Raw genomic sequence first — 24,920 nt, forward strand, 5'->3', positions numbered from 1 at the left:
TGCGTCTATAAAACAAAAAAAGTTGAACTCAGTGATCTCTGTGGCTCCCTTGCACTATAACACTCCAAAACTCTGTCATTTTAAGCCAACTCAAAGTCAGTGAATACAAGTTCCTTTGCATTTATGGTACATTAAGACACTTAATGCCAAGGGCGAAAAAATCTGCTGCAGACAAAAAGGTCTCTTTGTGTTGAGCAAGAACACAGTTGGTTTCTTGAGGACCCAAATTAGATTAAGATTCCTAATCTTGTTAACATACACCCTCAAGGTAATACCCAGCCAGAGTTTGGGGCTGGATAATTCACTGTGTGTCCTGTGCATTGTAAAACATTACGCAGCATCTTAGGCTTCTACCTACTAGATGCCAGCCCCAGCTGGCAGCTGGGGTTGTCCCCTGCCCCTAGCTGTGACAACCAAAAATGTCTCCAGACATTGGCCAATAATCCCTGGGGAGCAAAGAGTCCCCTGCCCCCCCTCCCCCATTCACCTCCATTTAGAATCACTGCAGTTCTGTCTACCAAGGCTTTAAGTAAGGCACATCACTTAAAAGTTGTTTTTGTTTCAAACAGATGACATTTACACAATTATTATTATTTAAGATCTAACAGAAAGTCATATTTATAAAGCACATGTATCCCTCTTGGAAGATGTACAAAACCACTGTCTTTCTAAATCATTCACAGAACCGCCTTCCTGATGAGGGTTGAGAATTAGCAAGTATTTAAAAGCAATCACGTTTTTCACACTAACTTCTCTAGTGCACTCCAGAATCAACCCTTGTGTACAATACAGACCTCAAGACAGGGCGCTTGTAAGAAAAATTACAAAATGCAATCATAGATCTAATCATTTCAGCTTTTTCTTCCCTCTCATGTGCAAAAGCAAGTAACTAAAACGTTTGTGAAAAGATTGCTGAAGAGTTCCAGTTTTGGTCTGGGGTTCTTTAAGACAGGAATTAGCAACCTCTCAGCGCAATTTCCCAAGTATCTTTTCCTCCCCCACTTCAATCAGCCATCCAAAAGACATCCCCTAAAGTCTGTCCTCAGCCCAAAAGAACAGCAGCTGCCAGCTGCATGAAAACAGATTGAAGCCTGGAAATTGACTGAAATGATGACTACTCCTAACCAAACATCTTATTTTTCCATTTGTGAGAAAGGCTGGAGTTTGCAAACCTCCGGGTCTCAGGAGGTGAAGGCTACACTAATCAGCCAAGAGCAAAAACTCAACTCTCCCCGCTTTTAAAGGAAATCTCAGTTATAAACATTTTGGGGACTTTACAGAATTTCTTAAGTACATGCAATGTTTAAATTTCCACATTAAATATGTAAGATAAAAACAACTAAAAAAAAACTGTTAAATAACTTAGGTCCAGGATATGAAAAAAGAATCATGAATAGACACAACTGTTACTTTTCAAAGAACCTTAGCTCTCTATTCAAACAAATATTTACACAATTGAGGGCAATGGTACCAGGGATATAGCCATTCTGTTAAAATAGTAGGCAACTCTAACGGTTTATTTATCCCCAATCCAACTACTCCGTTGCTATCCTACCAGAAACCAAGAATTTAAGTGTTCTCAGGGCAAAAGTTTAACTTTCCGAAACTGTGAAGTTCATTTAGACCTCTCCCAGCTGAATTCAGATAATGCTAGAATCTCAGAGGAATATCTCAAATGCCTAAATTAAGCCCAACTAGGACGCTTAATGTTTAAAGTTGAAAATAAGTATCTATAATGAATACATTCATACAAGGAAGGGAAATGTGGCTGACATATATTTACACTAAAAGCACGCCCCAGGTTTATGCCTCTTCTCCTAGTTCCACTCCCAGCTGCCTCTGGCAGTGACTAGTTGTGCACTCTAGAATTCTTGAGAGCTACTTTAGAGCAGCAGAAGGAAGACTTCTAGGGATGAGGGCAGGGCCAGGCAGGAGGATTTCCAGCCTCTGGCAAGTCTACCAACAGAAAAGGCTGCAGGCGCAATCCCCTTTTTACATGAGAAAGGTGGATGGGTAGGCGCTGGAAAGCAGGTTCTACTTCCTAAGCCCTTTTAAACAGGAAACCCCAACCCTGGAAGGGACAGCCTGTCAGCCTTTTAATTTCCTGGCGGTGGCGGGAGTTAGCCAGGTCCGCGGCGCTTTAATAAGTGATGACTGCTAGAGCTAAGTTATTCAAGGTACCAGCAAACATTTCAGCCACGCCTCGGCCGTGCCGGGCGCGGGTGTAACAGGGGTTCAAAACATTTCCCACTTCCAGCCCCTATGTCTAGGGGTGCGGAGACCGCCATAACATACATTTGGAGCGGGGGAATCTAAAGCCAAATCGGAATCCGAGGCCCTGAGAGGTTCGAACTTGCGAGCCCCACTCTTGAAATAAAGTGGACCAAAAGCGCAGCTAGCTAGATATTTGGGGGAGGGGGTCTTCTCTGAATTCCGCGCCCACACCATCCAGCGGCGGACTCTCTCTTTACTCTGCCCACAGCGACAAAGCAGCCTACCCCCAAGTTCCCGATCCCTCTCTCTCCTTGAGTATACAGACTTCTCAGCAAAAGTTCCCTCCGGTCCCCCCCAAATCCGCCCGTTCCCTACGATAGTTCTGTGAGCTTCTCTTCTGTCCCGCCGCTCCCTCCCAAGGATCCTCTCAACCGAGGTCTATCCATTCCTGGGGTTGGGCCCCCCAAAGCTGCGCAGCCCGGGCTCTGCTAACCCCAGCCCGGGCTTTTGTCCCTGCAGCCCGCAAGAAAAGCAAAAAAAAAAAAACGTCTGCGTCCCCGGCACCCACTCACCGTCTCATCTTTCCTCGGAGCCGCCACTCTCCAAGGGCCCTGCTGCCCCTCGCCTTGCCCTTGCCCCCGCCCCCGCCTCCCTCCCACCCTCCCTCCGGACCCGCCGCAGTTCCAGCCGCAGCCGTCCGGCCACTCCGGACTCGCGGAGCGCAGTCAGCGCGCCCCTCCCGGCCCCGGCGGCCACTGCCTCCTCTCCGCCCCCAACCCTCCGCCGAGCAAACGGGCGGCGACCAACTCGGCGGCGGGGGGAGGCAGCCCCCGGAGGGAGCGGCTCGGAAGCGCGAAGCCGGTCCGGCCCCCTCCACCCCTCCTGCGGCCGGCCCCTCCTCACCTGGCTCTTCTGTGCGGCGGGGTCCCTGCGGCGAGGGACGGAAGGCGCGCTCCGGAGGCCAAGCCTCTGGGTGCGGTCCCCCTCGAGCCGCGGTGGTGGGCCCCGCGCGGCTCCTGTGCCTCGGCACCCTTTGTAACCACCGCGGCGGGCACGGAGGGGCTCGAAACAGTGAAGTCGGTGAAGCTCCCGGCAGCTCGCAGTTGGGGCTTCTACTGCTGCAGGAGGGGTTTGGTTGGTCGCCCCATCACAGGGCGCCAGCTTCTCCAAGCCGCGTTTACAGTCAGCCGTGCAGTAGAAACTTTTGTCTCACTTACCGAAGTCTTTCTTAATGAGCTGGAAGAAGGGCGGGAGGGTACACGTCCTCGGGCGGCGATTTCTTCACCCAACGGTGAAGTTTCTACTGGGAAACTCCAGGTGACCGCACCTCCTCCCTACACCTCGCCCGCGGGCAGGTACCCAACATCAGAAAAGCAGCTCTGCAAAATCGTTGGGTTATTATTTTAAAATCCTTTAAAATAACTTACACTGATTTCCTTTTGGTTATTTCTCTTGGAAGTTTTTATATTTTCCAATGTGTTTTATTCTCAGTGGCTGCAACCAGTGAAAACAAGGCTGATGTGAACAGCGGGTGCTTCCGCGGAAGGCGACCAACTGGACCCAGAGCGGCCTCAGTCCCTCTCCGCACGCGGGAGTGTGAACCTCTGCCAAGTTCTGAGTGATTCTCTGGGCTTACCAAGACAAAGGTCATTGGCCCTCCAGTAATTCACAACAACAAGAAAGAGCACGATAAATTGCAAACTAATTTATGATCAGTATGGCTTTGGGCAAGTTGTTTTCACTCCCAGCCTCAAGGTCATCTTCTGTGTAGTAACAGTGATACCAATGTAGCAGGATTTCGGATAATGTATGCAAAATTCCTGACACCATGAGAGGCACTTAGTAGGCCCTCAACAAATTGCTTATTTAATGGACTTTTCATTTGGGCAAGTAAAAGTCTGACTTCTAGTTTAGGGTAGAAGTTCACCTACTAACTACTTGGTGTCTTATAGAAATGTCTTTTTCCCTGTCCTGGTTCTTTTCCCCTCAGAAACATACAGGAATCAGTAGGACACTTAGATGCGCCAGTAGTTCTCTCTTCTCTCCCACATCAACAATTTCCTCCTATTGAATCATCCCATCACCATAAAATCATTTTATTTCTCCCACCTTAAAAGCAAAAAACTCTCTGGAATCCACTTCCCCCTCCAGCCACTTGCCTTTTTTTCCTGCTCAGCCACAGCAAAACTCCCTTAAAGAGTCTCTAGGAGGAGTTCCCTGGTGACCTAGCAGTTTGGGGAATCCCATGTTGTCTCTGCTGTGGTTCTGGTAAATGCTGTGGCATGGGTTCGATCCTAGGCACAGAAACTGGTGCGACCAAAAAAAAAAAAAAAGTGTTTAAGAAAAGCTGTCTCCAAGTTTTCTCTTCCCATTTACTCTGATCAGGTTTTGCTTCTACTATGTCCTTTAGAAATCCTCCTAGGAAGATCAAACTTCTAAATTGGACATTTTTTCAGGGCTCATCTCACTCCAACTATTAGCAGAAATTCATGGTTAAATACCTTTTTCACCTGAAAACAATTTTATGTGGACTTCCACAACTTTTTCATGTCTTTTCTTCCTACTCCACTGCTTGCTCTTCTCAGTCTCCCTTGCTAGTCCCTTCTCTTTCCCCAGGGTTTGTGTCACCAGAGTTCAGGCTTTCAACCCCTCGTCTATTTATACCCATTCCCTTAATGATCTCATCCTGTCTCATGGCACTAAAGATCACCTGTGTGGTAATGACTCCCAAATTTTACCTCCAGCCTGACCACCTCCCCTGAACTGCAGGCCCCAGGCTCCTGCCCACTTAGATGCCTACTAGGCTTCTCCCAGGTAACATCTCTGACACTGAAATCCTGAAATTCTTCTTTCCAATCCCCAACCACCCCATCTCAACTGAAGTCTTCCTCATATCAGGCCAAAAACCTTGGTGTCATCCTTGAGTTTTCTGTTTCTCTCACATTTCAAATCCAGTCCACCAGGAAAAGAAAAAAAATTAGCTCCACTTTCAAAATAAGTCCAATATTCAACTACTCACCACCTGCATCATTATCACTACCCTGGTCTGGCATCACGTCTTGACTTATCCTTGCCCTGTTTCTACTTTTGCCCCCCTGCAGGCAGTTCTCAACTCACAACCAGAACAATCCTTTTTAAACATTGAGCCAACTCAGGTTTGCTCAAAACCCTATAGCGGCTCACATCTCAATCAGAGTTAAAGGCAAAGGCTAAGAAAGGCCTAAAAGGAAAATACATGATCTGTGGTTCTTTGACCTCAGCATCTACTTCTCTGACTTCAGTCACTTAGCTCCTGCCACAATGGCCTCCTCAGTGTTCCTGGACTAGATTCCTATATGGTATGCTGCCATCTTGGGGCCTTAATGCTAGCTGTTCTCTCTGCCTAAAATTCCTCCTCACCCCAAGTACCTGCATGGCTTGCTTTTGCACTTCCTTCAAGACACTGCTCAAATGTCACCATGTTCCTCAAGCTTACTCTGACCATTAAAATGAAAAAGCATTCCCCATACCAGTGAGCTAGCTCACTTCTTCCCTCCTCCTTCCTTCGACACCTCTAATATTATAATATTTTGTTGTTGTTTGTTTGTATTTTACAATAGCACCTTCAGCATATGGAAGTTCCCAGGCGAGGAGTCGAATCAGAGCTGCAGCTGCTGGCCTACACCACAGCCACAGCAACATCAGATCTGAGCCGCATCTGCAATCTACAGCTTGTGGCACAGGTGGATCTTTAACCAACTGAGCAAGGCCAGAGATAGAAACAAATCCTCACAGACACTATGTCAGGTTCTTAAACCACTGAGCCACAATGGGAACTCCCCATAAAATGTATTTTTTCATATGTTTATTTTCTGACTCTCCTCACTACAATGTAAGTTTTCTGCAGGCAGGATTTTTGTTTGCCGCCTCCAGTGGTAAATCCCCAGTACTCCTAGAATGATGCCTCACATGTACTTAGTGCTAAAAAATGAATGACTTTGACCCAAAGCATAATGGGTGTAAACACTTCCTGGCCTGGAACAATTCCAGCAATACTCTCAACTAGACAGATGTCTTGGAGACAGTTGCTCTCCCTCAAAGGCTCCGAGGAGTATATTTACCAACTAGACACACCTAGAATGGCCATAGTTAGACTGACAATATTCTTGAATAATACAGCTAATAGTTATTGAGACCAACCGTTACTCTATGTACCAGGCATTCTTCCAAATATATCACAGTCTTCATTAGTTTAATCCTTATAACAACTTTGCGAAGTAAGTACTGTCGGGAGTTCCCGTCGTGGCTCAGTGGTTAACGAATCCAGCTAGGAACCATGAGGTTGCAGGTTCGATCCCTGGCCTTGCTCAATGGGTTAAGGATCCAGCACTGCCGTGAGCTATGGTGTAAGTCGCAGACGAAGCTCAGATCCCAAGTTGTGTGGCTGTGGCGTAGGCCAGCGGCTACAGCTCTGATTCGACCCCTAGCCTGGGAACCTCCATATGCTGCAGGAGTGGCCCTAGAAAAGGCAAAAAGACAAAAAAATAAAAAATAAAAGATAAATAAAATAGAAAGAAAAAAAAAGACATGAGCTCTTTTTTTTTTCATTTCCTGGGTTCTTTATTTTTTTTAATTTTTCTTTATTTTATTCTTTTGTCTTTTTAAAAGGGCCTCACCCAAGGCATGTGGAGGTTCCCAGACTAGGGGTCGAATTGGAGCTGTAGCTGCCAGTCTACACCACAGCCACAGCAACATGGGATCTGAGCCATGTCTGCGACCTACACCACAGCCCATGGCAACGCCGGACCCCCAACCCACTGAGCAAGATCAGGCATCGAACCTGCATCATCATGAATGCTAGTCAGATTCCTTTCCGCTGAGCCACAACGGGAACTCCCATTTCCTGGATTCTTTCTTTAAAATAAAGTACCCTATTTAGTCACAGCTTGCCACACCTTCTCCGTCAGCCATGCCCTCAGGTCCACCAGGGATATTGTGTTGTAAACTACACAGCAGAACTTCCTTCCCTCTTCCTTTTCTAGGATCTGTAGTGATTACAGTACCTAATGATACTTTTCTGTATCCACCCCTCTCGGGTGGGGAAAGGTGAAGTGTTGCACACAGTGATATTATGAATTATTTATGGATTATGTCATTTGGAATTAGTTTTCATTAGCCAAGACTGCTTGGACTTGATTAGCTCATATCTTGAATCTGTACATCTTTTCCTCTCCCTGCAGTAATAGCCTAACAAATCTTTGACACTATCAACTTGGTCATTGCCAACCCCAGCCCAATTTTATGGAATAAGTATTTGTACTAAAGTTATCTTTACTGTTTCACCTATAAAAAAATCACGACATTTTTATTTGCAAAGTACAGTGGAAAGATCATTGATTTTGCAGTCAGGGAGACCTAGCTTTAAACTCTGACTCTGCCCCTTTATTAGTCAGGTAATTTGGGTGTATTATTTACTTTCACTGAGAAGTATTCTGAAAAATGGGGCTGATAACACCCAACTCATATTTTTATGAATTGATGTGATAATAAAATCACCATTCTTTGCACAGGAGATAGATAGCCCCCAGGGATTAGTCAAAAGTGTAGTTTTTAAAAAAATTATTTTCTTTTTTTAATGAAAATGGTATATATTTAAGGTGTACAACATGAATAGTTGATGAACATAATATAATGAAATGATTGCTACAGTCAAGCTAATAACATATCTTCTCATGCAGTTATCTTTTTTGTGTGTATAACACCTAAAATCCACTTTCTTCAAATTTCCAATATTCAACACTATATTATTAACTATAGTCATCATGCTATCACATTAGATCCCTAGACTTGTCCTTTAATTGCAACTTTGTATCTTTAACAAACATCTCCCCCATTTCCTCCACTTCCTTGTCCCTGGTAACCACCTTTCCACACTCAGTTTGTATGCAATCAACTTTTTGAAGTTCCACAAGTAAGTGAGATCATCCAGTTTTGTTTTTTTTTTCCCCCTTTCTTTTTGTGCCTGGCTTATTTCACTTAGCATAATGTCCTCATCAAAAGAGTAGTTTCTGACCACTCTTGCCCTTCTCTGGAACTGCTGTCAATGACATCAACTGCTGTGTTGTATTGCTTTATAGAAGTTGAATTCCACTTCATCAACTCCTTTTAGAATTTAGTAGTCGGATAAATATCCTTTCTCAAAAAATCCTTGTACTTTAATTTCTAAGGTACTTTCATCTGTTTTCACATTGGATTTGCAATCATTGTTTAGGAGAACTGTGTAAACCAGTACTTCCCTTTGTATCCTGGTTGTAAGGAAGCACAGTGTCAAATTAAATATTAAATTATTGTACTATTATAAATTACAATTTATAATATATAGTAGTACAATTATATTGTACTACTAAAAATTAAGTTATAAATTATTGTAATAAAGGTTTTTATATTACCTTTTTTAATATCTTCAGTGCATTCTTTTTTTTTTTTAAATGACCACACTCACAACATATGGAAGTTCTTGGGCCAAGAATTGAATCCAAGCCACAGCTGTGCCCTACACCACAGCTGTGGCAAAACCAGAACCTTAACCCACTGTGCCAGGCCAGGGATCAAACTCGGGCCACCACAGAGACATTGTCAGATCATTAACCTGTTGCACCACAGAGGGAACTCTTTTAATGCATTCTTATTCCAATAACTTTATTGGATACTTGGATTTCACCCTATGTTCTCATATATATATTAAAGTATATTAAGTATAAATAACACTCTAGGTCTTCAAGTTAACACCAGAAAATTAATTAAAGCGGAAATTTATCCCCAGGAGCTGCTTTATGTTCAAACTATTGTAAGCTTGGCTCTCTGATTATGAGAATAATATAAATACATTTGAAACTATTAATTTCTGCATCAAAATGTTTCTTTCTGGCCTGCCGCCAATTTCTTCTGTGAGTTTGTATTGGCATTAGGCAAGAACAGGATAACAGTGTGTATGTGTGTGTGTGTGTCCTTTAGATTAACCTATCCTAGCTATGTTTATCTGGCTTACTTTTCTAATCACTTGAGGAACCTGAATTGGTCTACTTTTCCTGCATGGCAGACTTAAAACAAGGAGTTTTCTTTGTAGCTTATCTGCTCATCACAGGAAAAAACCAGTGCTCTATCAGTGGTAATCCTTGATATTGCCAGAAACTCAGTTACTCCTCTTTAATTTTCCTTTCATTTAACTTTCACCATCCTTCCAGTTATTTAAAATTCCCCCTTAATATAATATTTGTTTGTTTGTTTATTTTAGAGCTGTGTTTCGCAGGGATAAGTGTTCAAATTTATGTGTCAGATATATACAGACTTAACTGCACTGAAGACTTCTGACCAGTCAGAGCAAGCTCCAGGACTCAGAACATGAGGCATAGTAAACACAAAGGAAAATTTACTAAGAATCTACTCTCTTCCACAAAGGAAAATTTACTAAGAATCTACTCTCTTCCACTGGACTCAGAACATGAGGCATAGTAAATACAAAGGAAAATTTACTAGGAATCTACTCTCTCTGGATAGGTGGGAAGTGGAGATAAAATAAGACATGTGTTGTATGTCTGTATACAAGGAATTTACTGCCTAGCATGTAACTGTAATATGATCACAGAATACAAAATATAAGAAAATGATACCAATGAGTTTAGAGGAGTTTCCCTGCACCATGAGTCTATCAGGGCAGACAACATGTGTGGCCTTCGTATTGAAAGAACAGGCTTCCAGGAGAGGAGACCGCATGAACAAAGTTGGGGGATGGTAAAGCCAGGGCAGTTTAGGGATGTGGTAAAGCCACAGGACACAGAGTGAGGCTTGGGAGATAAGATCCAGGGAGCTGGGGCCAGATCTGGGGGAGGGGAGAAATGGAGCCTGAATTTTAGATTTCATGTCTAATACCATTTTAATTATGTCATTTCCTTGCGCTAAACTTACACGGGCTCCTCCTTGCCTGACAAATACAGGAAGAGCCAATGGCTATGTGGGAAGTGGAAACTGATTATACAGGGCTAGGATGAAAGAGAAAGATGAGCTCTAGTCACAGAATTTAAAGATTTCATACTGTATAGCACAAGGAATGTTACTCCGTATTCTGCAATTGTCTATAAGGGAAAAGAAACTGAAGAAGAATGGGTATATGTATAACTGAATCACTTTGTTGTACCCCTGAAACTAACACAACATTATAAATCAGCTATGCTCTAATAAAATCGAAAAACAAAAAAATAAAGACCTCCTAAAGTGGTCCAGATTCTGTTTCCTAATATGTTAAACAAAGCTATCAGTCCAAGATAAGCCATCAGTCCTCACTTGAATATTCACTACAAGCCCAGTTAAGATATTGAATCTCTCTGCCCATTCCTGACCCATTTTTTTTTTTTTCATCTTAGGATGACTCCATAGTTACAGATCCTGAGTTCTCACAGAAATAAGTATGAAATGGATATGAATTTCAGGAGTTCCCTTCATGGCTCAGTAGTAATGAACCAAACTAGTATCCATGAAGACACAGGTTCAATCCCTGGCCTTGCCCAGTGGGTTAAGGATCTGGTGTTGCCCTGAGCTGTTGTGTAGGTCACAGACATGGCTTGGATTCTGTGTTGCTGTGGCTGTGGTGTAGGCCGGCAGCTGTAGCTTCAATTCAGTCACCAGCTTGGCAATTTCTATATGCTGTGGGTGCGGCCCTAAAAAAGGCCAAAAAAAAAAAAGTACCTTTTGGCTATTATGGTCAAGTGTTGAACTGGAGTTTCAGTGACTTAATATTCCAATGAACCAGCTATGTCACCAAGGGCTTAAGGCTACTTCCTTGACCTTTTTAAAGATTTCGCATTATGGGGATAATTTCTCTCATGTGTACTGTTGAGAGTGCTGGTAAAAATTATTATTATTATTATTTTGTCTTTTCTAGGGCCACTCCCACAGCATAAGGTTCCCAGGCTAGGGGTCCAGTGGGAGCTGTAGCCACTGGCCTATGCCAGAGCCACAGCAACGTGAGACCCAAGCTACATCTGCGACCCACACCACAGCTCATGGCAGTGCTGGATCCTTAACCCACTGAGAGAGGCCAGGGATCGAACCTGCAACCTCATGGTTCCTAGTCGGATTCGTTAACCACTGCACCACCTCGGGAACTCGTAGTAAAACACTATTATATACCACCTGTCTCTTGCTATAGACTTAGTATCAGTGCTCAAAAAGTTCTAAATAGTTGTTTGAAGCATCTATTTTTGAAATACAGATTGTGGTATTTATGACAGTACAGTTCTTTTAGACTCATTTGAATTTCTGGCTATTCACAAGAACTAGACATTTTATGAGTTACAGATATGACTAAAGTAGATGATCCAAATTCATTTATTAAGTTTCTCAAATGGGAACAAAAAGGAGCTCTATTTCAAAAGTCCTTCTCTTATTGTTCATCTCAAGATGTTGAGTCCCAAGGTAGAGGAATTACATTTATGAGATTAACATAAGAAGCTCCAGAGCTTAGGAGTTCCTGCTGTGGCTCAGCAGTAACGAATGCAACTAGTATCTGTGAGGATTCAGGTTTGATCCTTGGCCTCACTCAGTGGGTTAAGGATCCTGCATTGCAGTGAGCTGCAGCACAGGTCGCAGATGAGGCTGGGATCCCGAGTTGCAGTGGCTGTGGTATAGGCCAGCAGCTTACAGCTCTGATTCAACCCCTGGCCTGGGAACATCCAAATGCCTCGGTGTGTGGCCCTAAAAAAACCAAAAACCAACCAACCAAACAAAAAGAATCCCCAGAACTTTAACATAGGAACATGGATACACTATACCTTTAATGTTAATGTTGAAAGTTAACTTTATAAAAGACCATCATCCTGAGAACTCACAAGTGGAAAGCTGCAAGTATGGAAATGAATTTGCTAGTCAAGAAGGCAAATACATCCATGACTAAAGGGTGCATTTCCTTCCACCGTCTTTCTGTGGCTCTCCCTCTGGTTCCTCTCTAAAAAACCCAGATAAGCTCTGAGGAGCCCAACAACTGGAGGGGTGGTGGGAGGAAACTCACCTAAGCGTTCCTCATTCCTCTAGCCTGCTGAGATTCATAGGCAATGCTATCAAGACATGCCCTGCTGTGGTTTACTGTTTACCTGTCCCACAAGCTAGTTTTGTCCTTCCTCCTTTCTGGCTCATGAGTTAATCCACGTGACTATCCAGGTGGAAAATTCCTTACACAGGTAATTTGAAAGGATCCATATGGGTAGAGGGCAACATTATTTCAAATGAATAACCCTCTGGTAGTTTGTCTTCAAACGATAGTTTTATCTCTCATGGGCTGTTAGTATCTATATGCAATTCCCTATGACTTTGTAAATAGCTGAATGCCTTTTTTTTTTTGTCTTTTTCTTTTTAGGGCCACACCCACAGCATATGGAGGTTCCCGGGCTAGGGGTCCAATTGGAGTTGTAGCCACCGGCCTACCCCAGAGCCACAGCAAAGCAGGATTGGGGCTACGTCTGTGACCTACACCACGGTTCACGGCAATGCCAGATCCTTAACCCACTGAGCGAAGCTGGGATCAAACCTGAATCCTCATGGATGTTATTTGGGTTCATTTACCACTGAACCACGAAGGGAACTCTCTATCTTTTTTTTTTTAGCCACGCCCACCACACTTGGAGTCAGCTTGCAGTGTTTCCAGCCCAGGGATTGAACCTGAATCACAGCAGTGATGACACCAGATCTTCGACCCACTATAGCACCAGGGAACTCCAGAATGAGTTCCAAGTGCTTTGATCCTATTGGAAATGTCAATTCCTTGTTTTTCATTTAAACTGCCCCCACCTTCAGTATAAGAAAGGAGGGAATGTATAGGAAAATTGCTGAGGGATTACTCAGTATCTAAAGCTTGCACTTATGGTAGAGATGTGATGGCCGGGTGGGATGGGAGTAGGCAGACAATGGAATTATAAGCTTCTAAATCAAGCCTCTGTTCTCAATAGCACTAATTAAAATTTATAATTATTTTATTTGTTGTTTTTTTTCCTCATTCCCTCACCTCCCCCACCCCTAACCCCTAAACTTTGTGAGGTCAGGAACCCTTCTTCGTTGTTCACCATCATACACCCAAGTGCCTCCCACCGTCCTTCATTCATGACAGACACCATAAATTACTTGTTGAATAATTACATAACTGGTCTTAAATACTAGAAATCTAATTTTATCATTTTAATGCTTAAGAAATCTCCAGTGACTTCTCCAAGACCTGAGGATAAAATAAATCCACAATCCTTGGTTTAGCATTAAACAAATACGCCAAAAAGTAAGTCATAGGTTTACTTCAGGTTATTTCCTCACCCTTGCTCACCCTTTTCTCTCCCCTCTCCCGATGGAGGGGAGATTTCAACCATAGTAAACAACTTGCAGTTATTCACACATATTCCTTCATCTCTTTCCTCATAACCAGAAATAGTCAGTTAAGGAATCACAAATTTCAGAAAGCTTTTCAGAACTCCATCTTAGGTCTTGGTTAGGAGCTAAAGTACTTGCTGTTACTGGATTGCTAATTTTCTGTTTTATCTTTTGTCTCTGCTGAAGACATAAACTCCCTTAGGTAAGAGGTTGTGGTGGCTAATTTTTTTTTGGTGTAACACCAATCTGGATGTTGCTGTGACCATGTTTTTAGATATGATTAGCATTTAAATCAGTAGATTTTGAGTAAAGCAAATTACCTTTCATAACATGACTGGGTCTCATCCAGCAGTTCAGAGCTTAAGAACACAGATCAAGGTTTTCTAAAGAAGGAATTCTCAAGACTGCAACCTAGAAACACTACCTCAGTTTCCAGCCTGTTCCGCTGGAACCTGGGTTCAAGACTGCAGCATTAACTGTTGCCTGAATTTTCAGCCTTCGGGGCTGCCCTACAGATTTCAGATTTGCCAGCTCCACCCATGTGAAACAATTCTTTAAAATCCCTCCCTCCCCAGGTCTATTTCTCTCTCTCTATGTACACATAAATGTCCTACTGGTTCCGTTTCTCTGGAGAACCTTCACTAGCCCAAGAGTTTTTATTTTAATTCCTGTGTCTAGAACATAGCACAGCAAGTAAATGAAAAAGTAAACCTAGCTTGAAGCCACCCTCCCTTAATAGAAGAGGACTATCAGCTCTCACTGGTGAGGCTGACTTCACCAGTTCCCCAGCACTTCCCTGAGCACACTTTTCCCTCCCCCCCCCCCACCATAACTTGACCATCTGATGCATAATTTTTTTTAAAAAGGTGGAAAATACACATTTTATGAATTCACTTTTTCTGTTGAATGCTGGGGAACACATTACCAAGATGCCAAACAGCACCACGAGCCCATGAATCGGGAGTAGCTGGGTTGGAGCCTCATTCCTTTTGGAAGGAGACAGTAGGATCAGTTGCTCTCCTAGAGCAGCTAAAACGTTCGTGCCTTTCTCTCTGCATCTCATCCTACTCCTTTTTGTATGCGTCCTGATTTCTGAATGATTGATGAGTCACTGGAAAAGACCTCTCCACATCAGCTGCTTTGACCTGCCTGTCACTCAGTATCTAGTCCAAACAAAACCTCAGCAAGTCTTCAGTGGCACATGGCCAAAGCTCCAGGCTAGGGTTGACAGCCTTAGGCTATCTTCTTGATGTTTGCTGGACTTCAGGATTTAAGCTGGGAAATGCCATTCCCAGCATACATGGTGGAGAGTACATATTCATAAATATTTAATGAAAACCTCTAAGGATAAAGTAAACACCAAGAGAGTTCTCACCGACATGTTGCCCATCACCAACTTCATCCTCCTTGGGCTCCTCTCTCTGGGCATTATCCTCCTCCATTAGGATCTTCTGCAGGATCTCAAAGGAGAAAATGGGATTGATGCCAGCCTGTGCTCAGCAAGAAAAGAGAGGTGCCATGAGTGAATAGCTCGAAGCCGAGGTGATCTCTGAAAACTGAAGGTCAGCAGCCCTAACACCAGGGGAACATTAGGTGCTATTGAAATTGAAAATCAGATATCCTGGATCAACCTACTTTCCCACTGCTGACTATCCTTTAGAATGACAAAATTTAAACACCTTTACTACAAACCACCACCAAAAAAGCACACTTTTGGATAAAATAATTATAGATTAAAAAATGTGAATACTGACAAACAAGCAATGGGCAATATTTAGACTAAGAGAAGAATCAATTTTTTAATGTTGTTTCTGTTGGGGTTTGTTGTTGCTTATTTTTCATTCCATGCTTATTATTTACCAGCCATCCTGTTAGGTACTTTATCTTTATTATATCTTTTAATTCTTATAAAATCTCATATTATAGAAAAGGAAACCAGTGTCCTTGCTCTTAGAAGTTCACCAAGGAGCTCCTGATTTTAAGTCAGACCTTCCACAGCTATAATATATCCAGTTTTCTTTGCAGACTTGGGGATGCTCAGAAGATAGTGTGGTCCTGGAGTTCCCGTCGTGGCTCAGTGGTTAACGAATCTGACTAGGAACCATGAGGCTGTGGGTTTGATCCCTGGCCTTCTCAGTGGGTTAAGGATGTGGCGTTGCCGTGAGCTGTGGTATAGGTCGAAAACGTGACTCGGATCCTGCATTGCTGTGGCTCTGGTGTAGGCCGTCAGCTACATCTCTGATTAGACCCCTAGCCTGGGAACCTCCAAATGCCTTGGGAGCGGCCCTAGGAAAGTCAGAAAGACAAAAAAAAAAAAAAAAAAAAAAAAAGAAGAAGATAGTGTGGTCCTGCCATCATGTTAGGGCTTCCCTTTGCTGTGTACCTACAATGCCAAATAATTCTCATTTGATTTCCACAATGACACCAAGGCTAAGATATGGAGTGAGGATGAGAAATTCCATTTTGGACATATTGAGTTGGAGTATGTCTGCAGATCATCCAAGTGAAATCATGGTCACGGCTAGAGATGTATATTTAGAGGATGATAATCTTGAGAAGTTCTGCTTTTCTTCAAAATGAGAGGGAGCAAACCTAGGCTGGTTCATGGGCTGAGTGAAATAGAAAGGAAAAAAGATCTAGGAGAAAATAGATTAAGTGATGGAGCAAGTTTCTGGGAAAAGAGAGAGGGGGTGATCATCTTACAGTGGGAGGGTTGGCCTTGACTAAGGGATAGATTCCTCATTTCAAGAGGATGTTGATGAAGGAAAGAAGATAAGGATAGATACATAAGTAGATTAAGAGCTGTGTGGCAGAAAGAGTTAGGAGCCGGGGATTTTGTCTCAAATAAACAACCCAACCCTACACCTTAAGCAACCAGAGAAAGAACAGATAAAACACAAAGTTAGTAAAATGAAAGAAATCGTAAAGGTCAGAGCAGAAATAAATGAGATTAGTGATGAAGAAAACAATAGAAAAGATCAATGAAACTAAAAGACTGGGTTCTTTGAAAATATTAAAAAAATTTTGATGAGCCTTTAGTCAGACTCATCAAGAAAAAAAGGGAGAGGGCTCAAATCAATAAAATTAGAAATGAAAAAGGAGAAACTACAACTGACAGCTCAGAAATACAAAGAATCATAAGCAACTATTATATGCCAATAAAATGGACAACCTAGAAGAAATGGACAAATTCTTAGAAAGGTACAACCTTTCAAGACTGAACCAGGAAGAAACAGAAAATATGAATAGACCAATCATAAGTTCTTAAATTGAAACTGTGATTTAAAAACTCCCAAAGGACAAAAGTCCAGGACCAGATGGCTTCACAGGTGAATTCTATCAAATATTTAGAGAAGAGTTAACACCTACCTTTCTGAAACTCTTCCAAAAATTTTCAGAGGAAAGAATAGTCCCAAGTTCATTCTATGAGGCCACCACACTCTGATAACAAAACTGGACAAAATAACCACACATACACAAAAAGATAATTACAGACCATAATTGATAGATATAGATGTAAAAATCCTTAACAAAATAATAAAAAACCAAATCCAAAATATATTAAAAGGAGGATCATACACCATGATCAAGTGGGTTATATCCCAAGGATGCAAGGATTCCTCAATATATGCAAATCAATCAGTGTGATACAATACATTAACCAATTGGAAAATAAAAATCTTCCGGTCCTCTCAATACATTTAGAAAAAGCTTTTGATAAAATTTAATCCCCATCTTTGATAAAAACTCTCCATAAAGTGGGCATAGAGGGGAAGCTACCTCAACATAATAAAGGCCATATATGACAAACCCACAGCTAACATCAATTTCAATGGTGAAAAGCTGGAGACTTTCCCACTAAGAGCAGAGGAAAAAACAAGGATGTTCTCTCTCACCACTTTCATTTAACATAGCTGTGGAAGTTATAGCCATGGAAATCAGAGAAGGAAAAGAAATAAAAGGAATGCAAATTGGAAAAGAAGAAGTAGAACTGTTGTTGTTTGTGGATGATATGATGCTATATATAGAAAATCCTAAAGATACTACCAGAAAACTACTAGAGCTTATCAATGACTTTGGTAAAGTTGCAGGATACAAAATTAATACACAGAAATCTCTTGCATTCCTATATACCAACAACAAAAGATCAGAAAGAGAAATTAATAAAACAATCCCATTTACCATTGTATCAAAGAAAATAAAACACCTGGGAATAAACCTACCTAAATAGGCAAAAAACCTGTATTCTGAAACCCATAAGGCACTGACAAAGGAAACTGAAAGTGACACAAACAGATGGAAAGATACACCATGCTTCTGGGTTGGAGGAATCAACATTGTTAAAACTGCTATGCTACCCAAGGCAATCTATAGATTCAGCACAATCCCTATCAAATTTCCAATGACATTTTTCACAGACCTAGAACAAAAGTTTTTAAAATTTATACGGAAACACAAAAGACCCCGAACAGCCAAAGCAATCCTGAGAAAGAAAAATGGAGCTGGAGGAATCAAGCTCTCCAACTTCAGACTTTACTACAAAGCTACAGTCATCAAAACGGTATGGAACAGGCACAAAAACAGAAATATAAATCAGTGGAACAGCATAGAAAGCCCAGAAATAAACCCATGCACCTATGGGCAAGTAATCTACAACAACGGAGGCAAAAATATACAATGGCGAAAAGACAGCCTTTTCAATAAGTGGTGCTGGTAAAACTGAACAGCTGCATATAAAAGAATGAAATTAGAACACCCTGTAACACCTTACATAAAAATAATTTCAAAATAGGTTAAAGACCTAAACATAAGACTGGATACTATAAAACTGTTAGAGGAAAACCTAGGCAGAATACACTTTGACATAAATCACAGCAATATTTTTTTGGTACACTTTTTGGAGTAACAAAAACAAAAACAAAAATAAACAAATGGAATCTAATTAAACTTAAGCTTTTGCACGGCAAAGGAAACCAAAAACTAAAGGAAAAGGCAATCCACAGAATGGGAGAAAATCTTTGCAAACAAAGCAATCAACAAAGGATTAATCTCCAAAATATAAAAACATCTCATCAAGCTTTATATCAAAAACCAAACAACCCAATTAAAAAATGGTCAGAAGATCTAAACAGACATGTCTCCAAAGAAGATAGACGTATGGCCAAAAACAAACGAGAAGATGCTCAACATCACTAATTATTAGAGAAATGCAAATCAAAACTACAATGAGGTATGTTCATATCATCATTATTCACAATAGCCAAAAGTAGAAGGATATTCACATATCCTTCAACTGGTGAATGGATAAATAAAATATGGTATATTTGTACAACAGAATATTATTTGGCCATAAAAAGGAAGAAAGTTCTAACACATGCTCTGACATAGATGAACCTCGAAAACACCAGGCTCAGTGCAAGAAGCCAGTCACAAAGGATCACATATTGTATGATTCCATTCCTAGGAAATGTCCAGAATAGGCAAGTCTACAGAGACAGAAAGTAGATTGGTGGTGGCCTGGAGCTGTTTATGGGGAAGTGGTGGAAGAGGGGTAAGGCAGCAACTACCAATGGGTGTAAAGTTTCTTTGGGAGGTTGACGAAAATGTTCTAAAAGTAGATTGCGGACAACTCCGCCAAGATTTAAAAACTGAATTCTTTATTTAAATGGATGAATTATATGGTAGGGGAATTATATCTCAGCAAGCTGTTAAAAAAAAAAAAAAAGAAACAAGGTCTGAAGATTATTGACAGAACAAGATTGATGAATACTGCTGAGGGTCAGATAATAAAAAGAGCCATTACCTTTGAAGATTCATATGCTAAGCACTGTGTTAAGTGATTTACCTGCTTCATCTCCTTTAATCTTTACCACAAACGCATATATATTAGGTGATTTCTCCTCATTTTACCAATAATACAATTAAATCTCAGAAAATACAAGGAACTTGTTCAAGGTCAACAGCAGAAAGAGACAGATAAAATGTAGCCCCAGGTCTGTGTCAGTCGGCAGACTGTTAATACCTGTACTATGCTGTCTCCCACAAGTTTGGCTTTTCTCTTTCGCTTCAACTTTCCAGGTTCAGCACAAATGTCAGTGTCTTTAGGCCACTCCCATGAAGCTGTGTCTACCAGTCTTAGAGTGGTAAACAGCCTTTCATCTCCGCAATGTTAATAACGAGATGCAGAACAAAAGCATCAGGAAATTAGTGCTCTCCTTACCTCCTTCACACTGAGGAGTCCTACAAGCAGGTCCTCTGCCCTGCTCAGGGAGGTTCCCCCAGGCTCAGAACACTGACTGACTCAGAGATCAAGTGGCCAAGAACTCAACCCAGATATAATGCACCTCTCCCATCTCCTCTGCTTGGAGGAAGCTATAGATGAGACCAAAACAAACAAACAAACAAACAAACAAAACAAAAAACAAATAACAACAAAAGCGCAGAAGTGAATCACAACTCTTAGATAGAGAAACAAGGCTCCATTCACCCCCTCCCAAGCTGGTTCTCTCAGGTTTTACGATCTTGATGCGACCTGCTAACTTTCCTCACCTATTAACTGCAGGTAGACCAAAATTAGTCCCCAGGATGTAGAGTTCAAGAAATACTATCTTCCTTCCTTTTCTATTCTGTTCACTGTCCCCCATCCTGTTTCCACGTGGCACTCACCAGGAACTTAACTGTTTACATTCTTACCTCTCTAGGCTGGAACAGGGTAACTATAAAAGAAGAGGCAAAATGGAAAGCTGGCTCATGAAACCTGTCTGCTTAATCTCCTGCGGGCTAGGTCACCACTTAAGCTGAGACAAAGCGGGGCTCTGAGGAAACTATGATATCTATTTATATGTATCCTAATACTGCTTAAAAATAATATGAGAAAGAGCAGAAGAAAAATAGTTCTTTATACTTAAATATTCCAATGTTTATGTGGGTTTACATTGTGCCAGGCATTGTAGTGATGTGTTGTTTTTTTGAATTGAAGTCATGGCTTATAACATTACATGAGCTTCATGTGTACAGCTTTATATTCTGCCTTCTGTATACACTACAGCATGCTCACTTCCATCCATCCACATACAGCTGACCCCCTTCATCCATTATGGTAACCACCACTCTCTTCTCTGTACTGGAATCTTCACAGACATCACAGAGTCCTCACACAGCCCATTGTGTAGGTTCTCCTATCACACAGATGAGAGAATAGAAGGCAGGCATAATTTCTCCAAGGTCACTCAGCACCAGGCAGGGCCCAGAAACTTCCCAAAGGTCTGTGTGGCTCTAATGACAGCTCTCTCCGTCTTTCCATGACACCACCTCTCACATCCTTTCTGCTATCGCCCAGCCTCTTTTCACAGAGGTTGTCCTCCTAAGAACAGTATGGAAGAACATGAGCTAACGTGTCAATACATTTACAAGAAATCATCCTGTTTTAATGGAAAAATACTAGCTTAAATACTAAAAATGGAACATAAAACTACATTAAGAAAATGAACCATGACTGAGTGGGATTCACTTCGGGAATGCCAGGATGACTCGGTATTAGGAAATCTATCAATACAAACATGACATTAGTGGATTAAGAGTAATAATCTTATGATTATTCCCTAGATGAAAAAAAAAAAAAAGCTTTTGAAAGAAGCCTCCTAATAAAAACACTCAAGAAAATAGGAAATGATGCCTATTTCCTAAAGTTAGAATTGTGATTGATGGGATAATACTAGAGGAATTTCTAATAAAATTAGGGAAAAAATCAGGAATGTTCACTATTTCTGCTACTATTGAACATTGTTCTAGAGATATTAGCCAGTACAATTTAAAAAGAGAAAACAATAAGAGGTACAGGAATTGGAAAAGAAGTAAAACTATTTTCAGGTGATTTGGTAGTTTACCTAGAGAACCTGAGCAAATCAACGATAAACTCTCGCAAACAATCAAATGAATATACTCTTTTTTTTTTTTTTGGTCTTTTTTAGGGCCACACCCATGGCATATGGAGGTTCCCAGGCTAGGGGTCCAATCGGACCTGTAGCTGCCAGCCTACGCCACAGCCACAGCAACGCAGGATCCGAGCCTCGACTGCGACCTACACCACAGCACACAGCAACTCCAGATCCTTAACCCACTGAGCAAGGCCAAAGACCAAACCCACACCTCATGGTTTCTAGTCGGATTCATTAACCACTGCGCCACCAAGGGAGCTCCATGAATATACTCTTTTTAAGTACTAAAGATAATGTTAACTTTACAAAAATTTCAGAAATACTCTCAGGAATAGTTTCAGGGTAACTTCAGAAAAGCTGCCAGAATAGCATGAAAACATTCTTTCCGGAACCATTTGGGGATAAGCTTTGAATGTGGTGCCCATCACTTCAGAATAGTGAAGGATATTCTGCAGACAACCACAATGTAAGGATCAAAATTAGGAAATTATCTCTGACACTTACTAACATTGAATTCCCCAACTCCATTCAAGTTTAATCAGTTGTCCCAATAACATTCTTTATAGGCTCTGATCTACGATCCCGTGTTGCATTTAATAGTCACGGATGTCTCTATAGTTTTTTTTCAACCTGGAAGAATGCAGCACGGGTGGCCTCTCACAGACTAATCTATCCTCACTCCCACCCCTCTGCACCAGGGGTGACGGAGAAGGCAAAGAATGACCACAAACAAATCCCATCCTGCCAGACCCATAAAATGAATAATTGCTTGAGTGTGTAAAGAGATGCCTGGAAGCGAAGTTATACTTTTATCTTCTTTTATTTTTACCATAAAAGTTTTAAAGCAGACTGTGAAAATAGAAACAATATTAAAGCATTCACTCATGAAGAATCTTGGTTAGAATGTTCACAAGACAAATGTTCTCAGAGGATCTCTAGTAGGTTTGGTTTAACAGATCTCTTAGATCAGCATATATCCTCAGATCTGTTTTGACCTTCAAGTAAATCTCAGGGAGTTAGGGAAACTGTCCTTCCATTAAATTTTAAACAGGCACACAGAGAACACAACTATGCCCATTGTGTTAGAAATGAATTCTAAGTTAAGATTAAAAAAAAAATCTAATCTGACTGCTTTAAAGTTCTGTTAGGAAATCTTGGAAATCTGTCAGATCACCACTAATTCCAAAGGGAGGTAGTCTGATTTTCTTTAGAAGTAGAGCCTACATCTACTTTTGCCTAATTATATTTTTATGATAATCAAATCATTACCTTTCATCCACGTAGGCTGTCAGCTGAAGATTTTTGAAAGCATAACGAGTAAATAGGTAATTGTCATGCTATGCTTGTTTGATGAATCTTTGTCCTCATTATGTTTTCTGGATGTCTTAGTCAGATGTAGTATGGGATGTTCCTTATTCCTTCGGCCCAGATAGCTTTCTTGAGCTAGTGTAAATACTCACATTGAGAGTTCTCAAGTTAGGGGTGTGTGTGTGTGTTTAAATAGCAAATTCTGTATTTCCTTGAGTGCCTGGGGTCCATGCTTCTTTAAGTCAACTCAGAGGCAATGTTTGTGAATGTTGATGTTCTATTTTCTAGTCATCTTCTTGGTGCAGAATTATTCTCCTTTTTAAATTTTATTGCCTTTCCTTGTGGAAGCCATTTTTCTCAGAATAGGTTGGAAAGAGAGAGGGGGATTATAAAAGGGGTCTGTTCCTCTCCTGAGCTGTCTGGAGGCAAGGCAATAGCAGGAAGTTTTTAAAAAAATATATAGATTCCTTATCCCCACTCCAGACTTTCTAATCAGAATCTGTGGAAGGGGTCCAATAACACGTATTTTTAAGAAGTTCCCCCCCAAAATTTTTCCTTGATGAGCATTGGGAATTTGTGTTTTACACATTAGTTTAGCAGAATTATCCCTAAAATGTCCTCACAGTTTGGGAAATGATGCTCTCTATATCTCCTTAGCAGCAGTAGCTCATATTGGCACATGCATTTAAGGAAAGTCTCTCTTTAATTGTGTTTAACTCAACATTTCCCAAACTTACTTGAGTATACAGCATACCTTTTTTTTTTTGACACAACACATCCAAAGCACAGTTTTTGTGAAATATTGGTATAGAAAATATGACTCACCCTGTCAGCCCCCTTTATTAATAGTCAGCAACTCTTTGATGTTTGGCAACTCGGTAATAAATGTAACCACAGCTATTCATCATGACTATTACACAAGGTTTCATAAGGCCTTCATGGCCAGTGCTGTTCTCTGGCTCCTCTTCTGTTCTTAAACTTAATTAATTAATTTATTTATTGTCTTTTGTCTTTTTAGGGCCGCACCTGCGGCCTATGGAGATTCCCAAGCTAGGGGTCTAATCAGGGGTACAGCTGCTGGCCTATGCCAGAGCCACAGCAGTGCCAGATCCGAGCCATGTCTGCAACCTTCACCACAGCTCATGGCAACGCCGGATTCTTAACCCACTGAGTGAGGCCAGGGATCGAACCCACAGCCTCATGGCTCCTAGTCGGATTCGTTTCCACTGTGCCATGACAGGAACTTCCTTCCTAAACTTTAGATGCTAAAAAAAAAAAAAAAATCACCTGACAGTAGTTACTATAATTAATATACATCCATAGCTGACTATGTACCAGGCTCTGTTCCAAGTACTTAGCAGGCGTTCTACCACTTAATCCACAGCTCTGTGAGTAGTTTTTATTATTATAACAACATTATAACACAACTCTGAGGAACAGAGATTAAGTAGCCAAACCTAAGAAAATATACAGAGTGTGGTGAAGCAGGTATTACAGACATTAAATTCAACTGATGTGAAGCCGATCAGTTTAGCCATTCATTATTTTGCTTGAGCTTTAGTCACTGGTCTTCCTCTACATGTTCCTCCTTGACAGTCTCATTCAGCCAAAGCTGGACCTTGGCCATGCCTTCCTAAATCCTCTCCCTAACTCTTGTTCTCTCTGCTGATCCACAGACCCACCTCCTTGAATGCTTGTTAGACATCTCAGTAAGGAGCTATAACTGGAACTTTATACTCAACATATTTCTAATAGAATCACATCTTTCCCCTCTGAATGCACCCCTCCTTTTGCATCCCCTCTTTCTGTCATTCATATACATCTTCACCACACACGTGAGCACCTACTATGTGCTTAGTACTGTGCTCTGCTGAGGATTCACATAAAAGTGAGCAGGACTTGGGGTTTTACTCCTAGTGTCTATGGCCCCATAACTTTAGGAAACACATGCTCCATCTTGTCTTCCTCTTCTTTCTCCCTTATGTTCTGCCAGATTAATCTCCAGCAACTATTTTGTCCTCTAAATATTAGTAAATTGTTTTCACTTGAAAGGGAATTTGATTGTCCTGGGTTATC

The 24,920-nt window shown here is 41.4% G+C and overlaps 1 protein-coding gene across 6 annotated transcripts in view; it reads right to left on the reverse strand.

Annotated features, from left to right (window-relative positions):
* PHLDB2 (pleckstrin homology like domain family B member 2) overlaps window positions 1-24,920 on the reverse strand; it is a 247,294-nt gene that overhangs the window by 119,252 nt on the left and 103,122 nt on the right. For 3 of the 6 annotated variants that reach the window (XM_047792739.1, XM_047792774.1, XM_047792765.1), the window contains exon 2: window positions 14,975-15,089. In XM_047792739.1, coding sequence (XP_047648695.1) covers window positions 14,975-15,041 — 67 coding nt within the window. In that variant the 5' untranslated portion in view covers window positions 15,042-15,089. Of the gene's footprint in view, window positions 1-2,786; window positions 2,850-3,117; window positions 3,394-14,974; window positions 15,094-24,920 lie in introns of those variants that run through there. The other 3 variants (XM_047792782.1, XM_047792757.1, XM_047792748.1) reach the window with 3 other exon arrangements.

Source organism: Phacochoerus africanus, chromosome 1, assembly GCF_016906955.1.
Source record: "Phacochoerus africanus isolate WHEZ1 chromosome 1, ROS_Pafr_v1, whole genome shotgun sequence".
Lineage (NCBI taxonomy): Eukaryota > Metazoa > Chordata > Mammalia > Artiodactyla > Suidae > Phacochoerus > Phacochoerus africanus.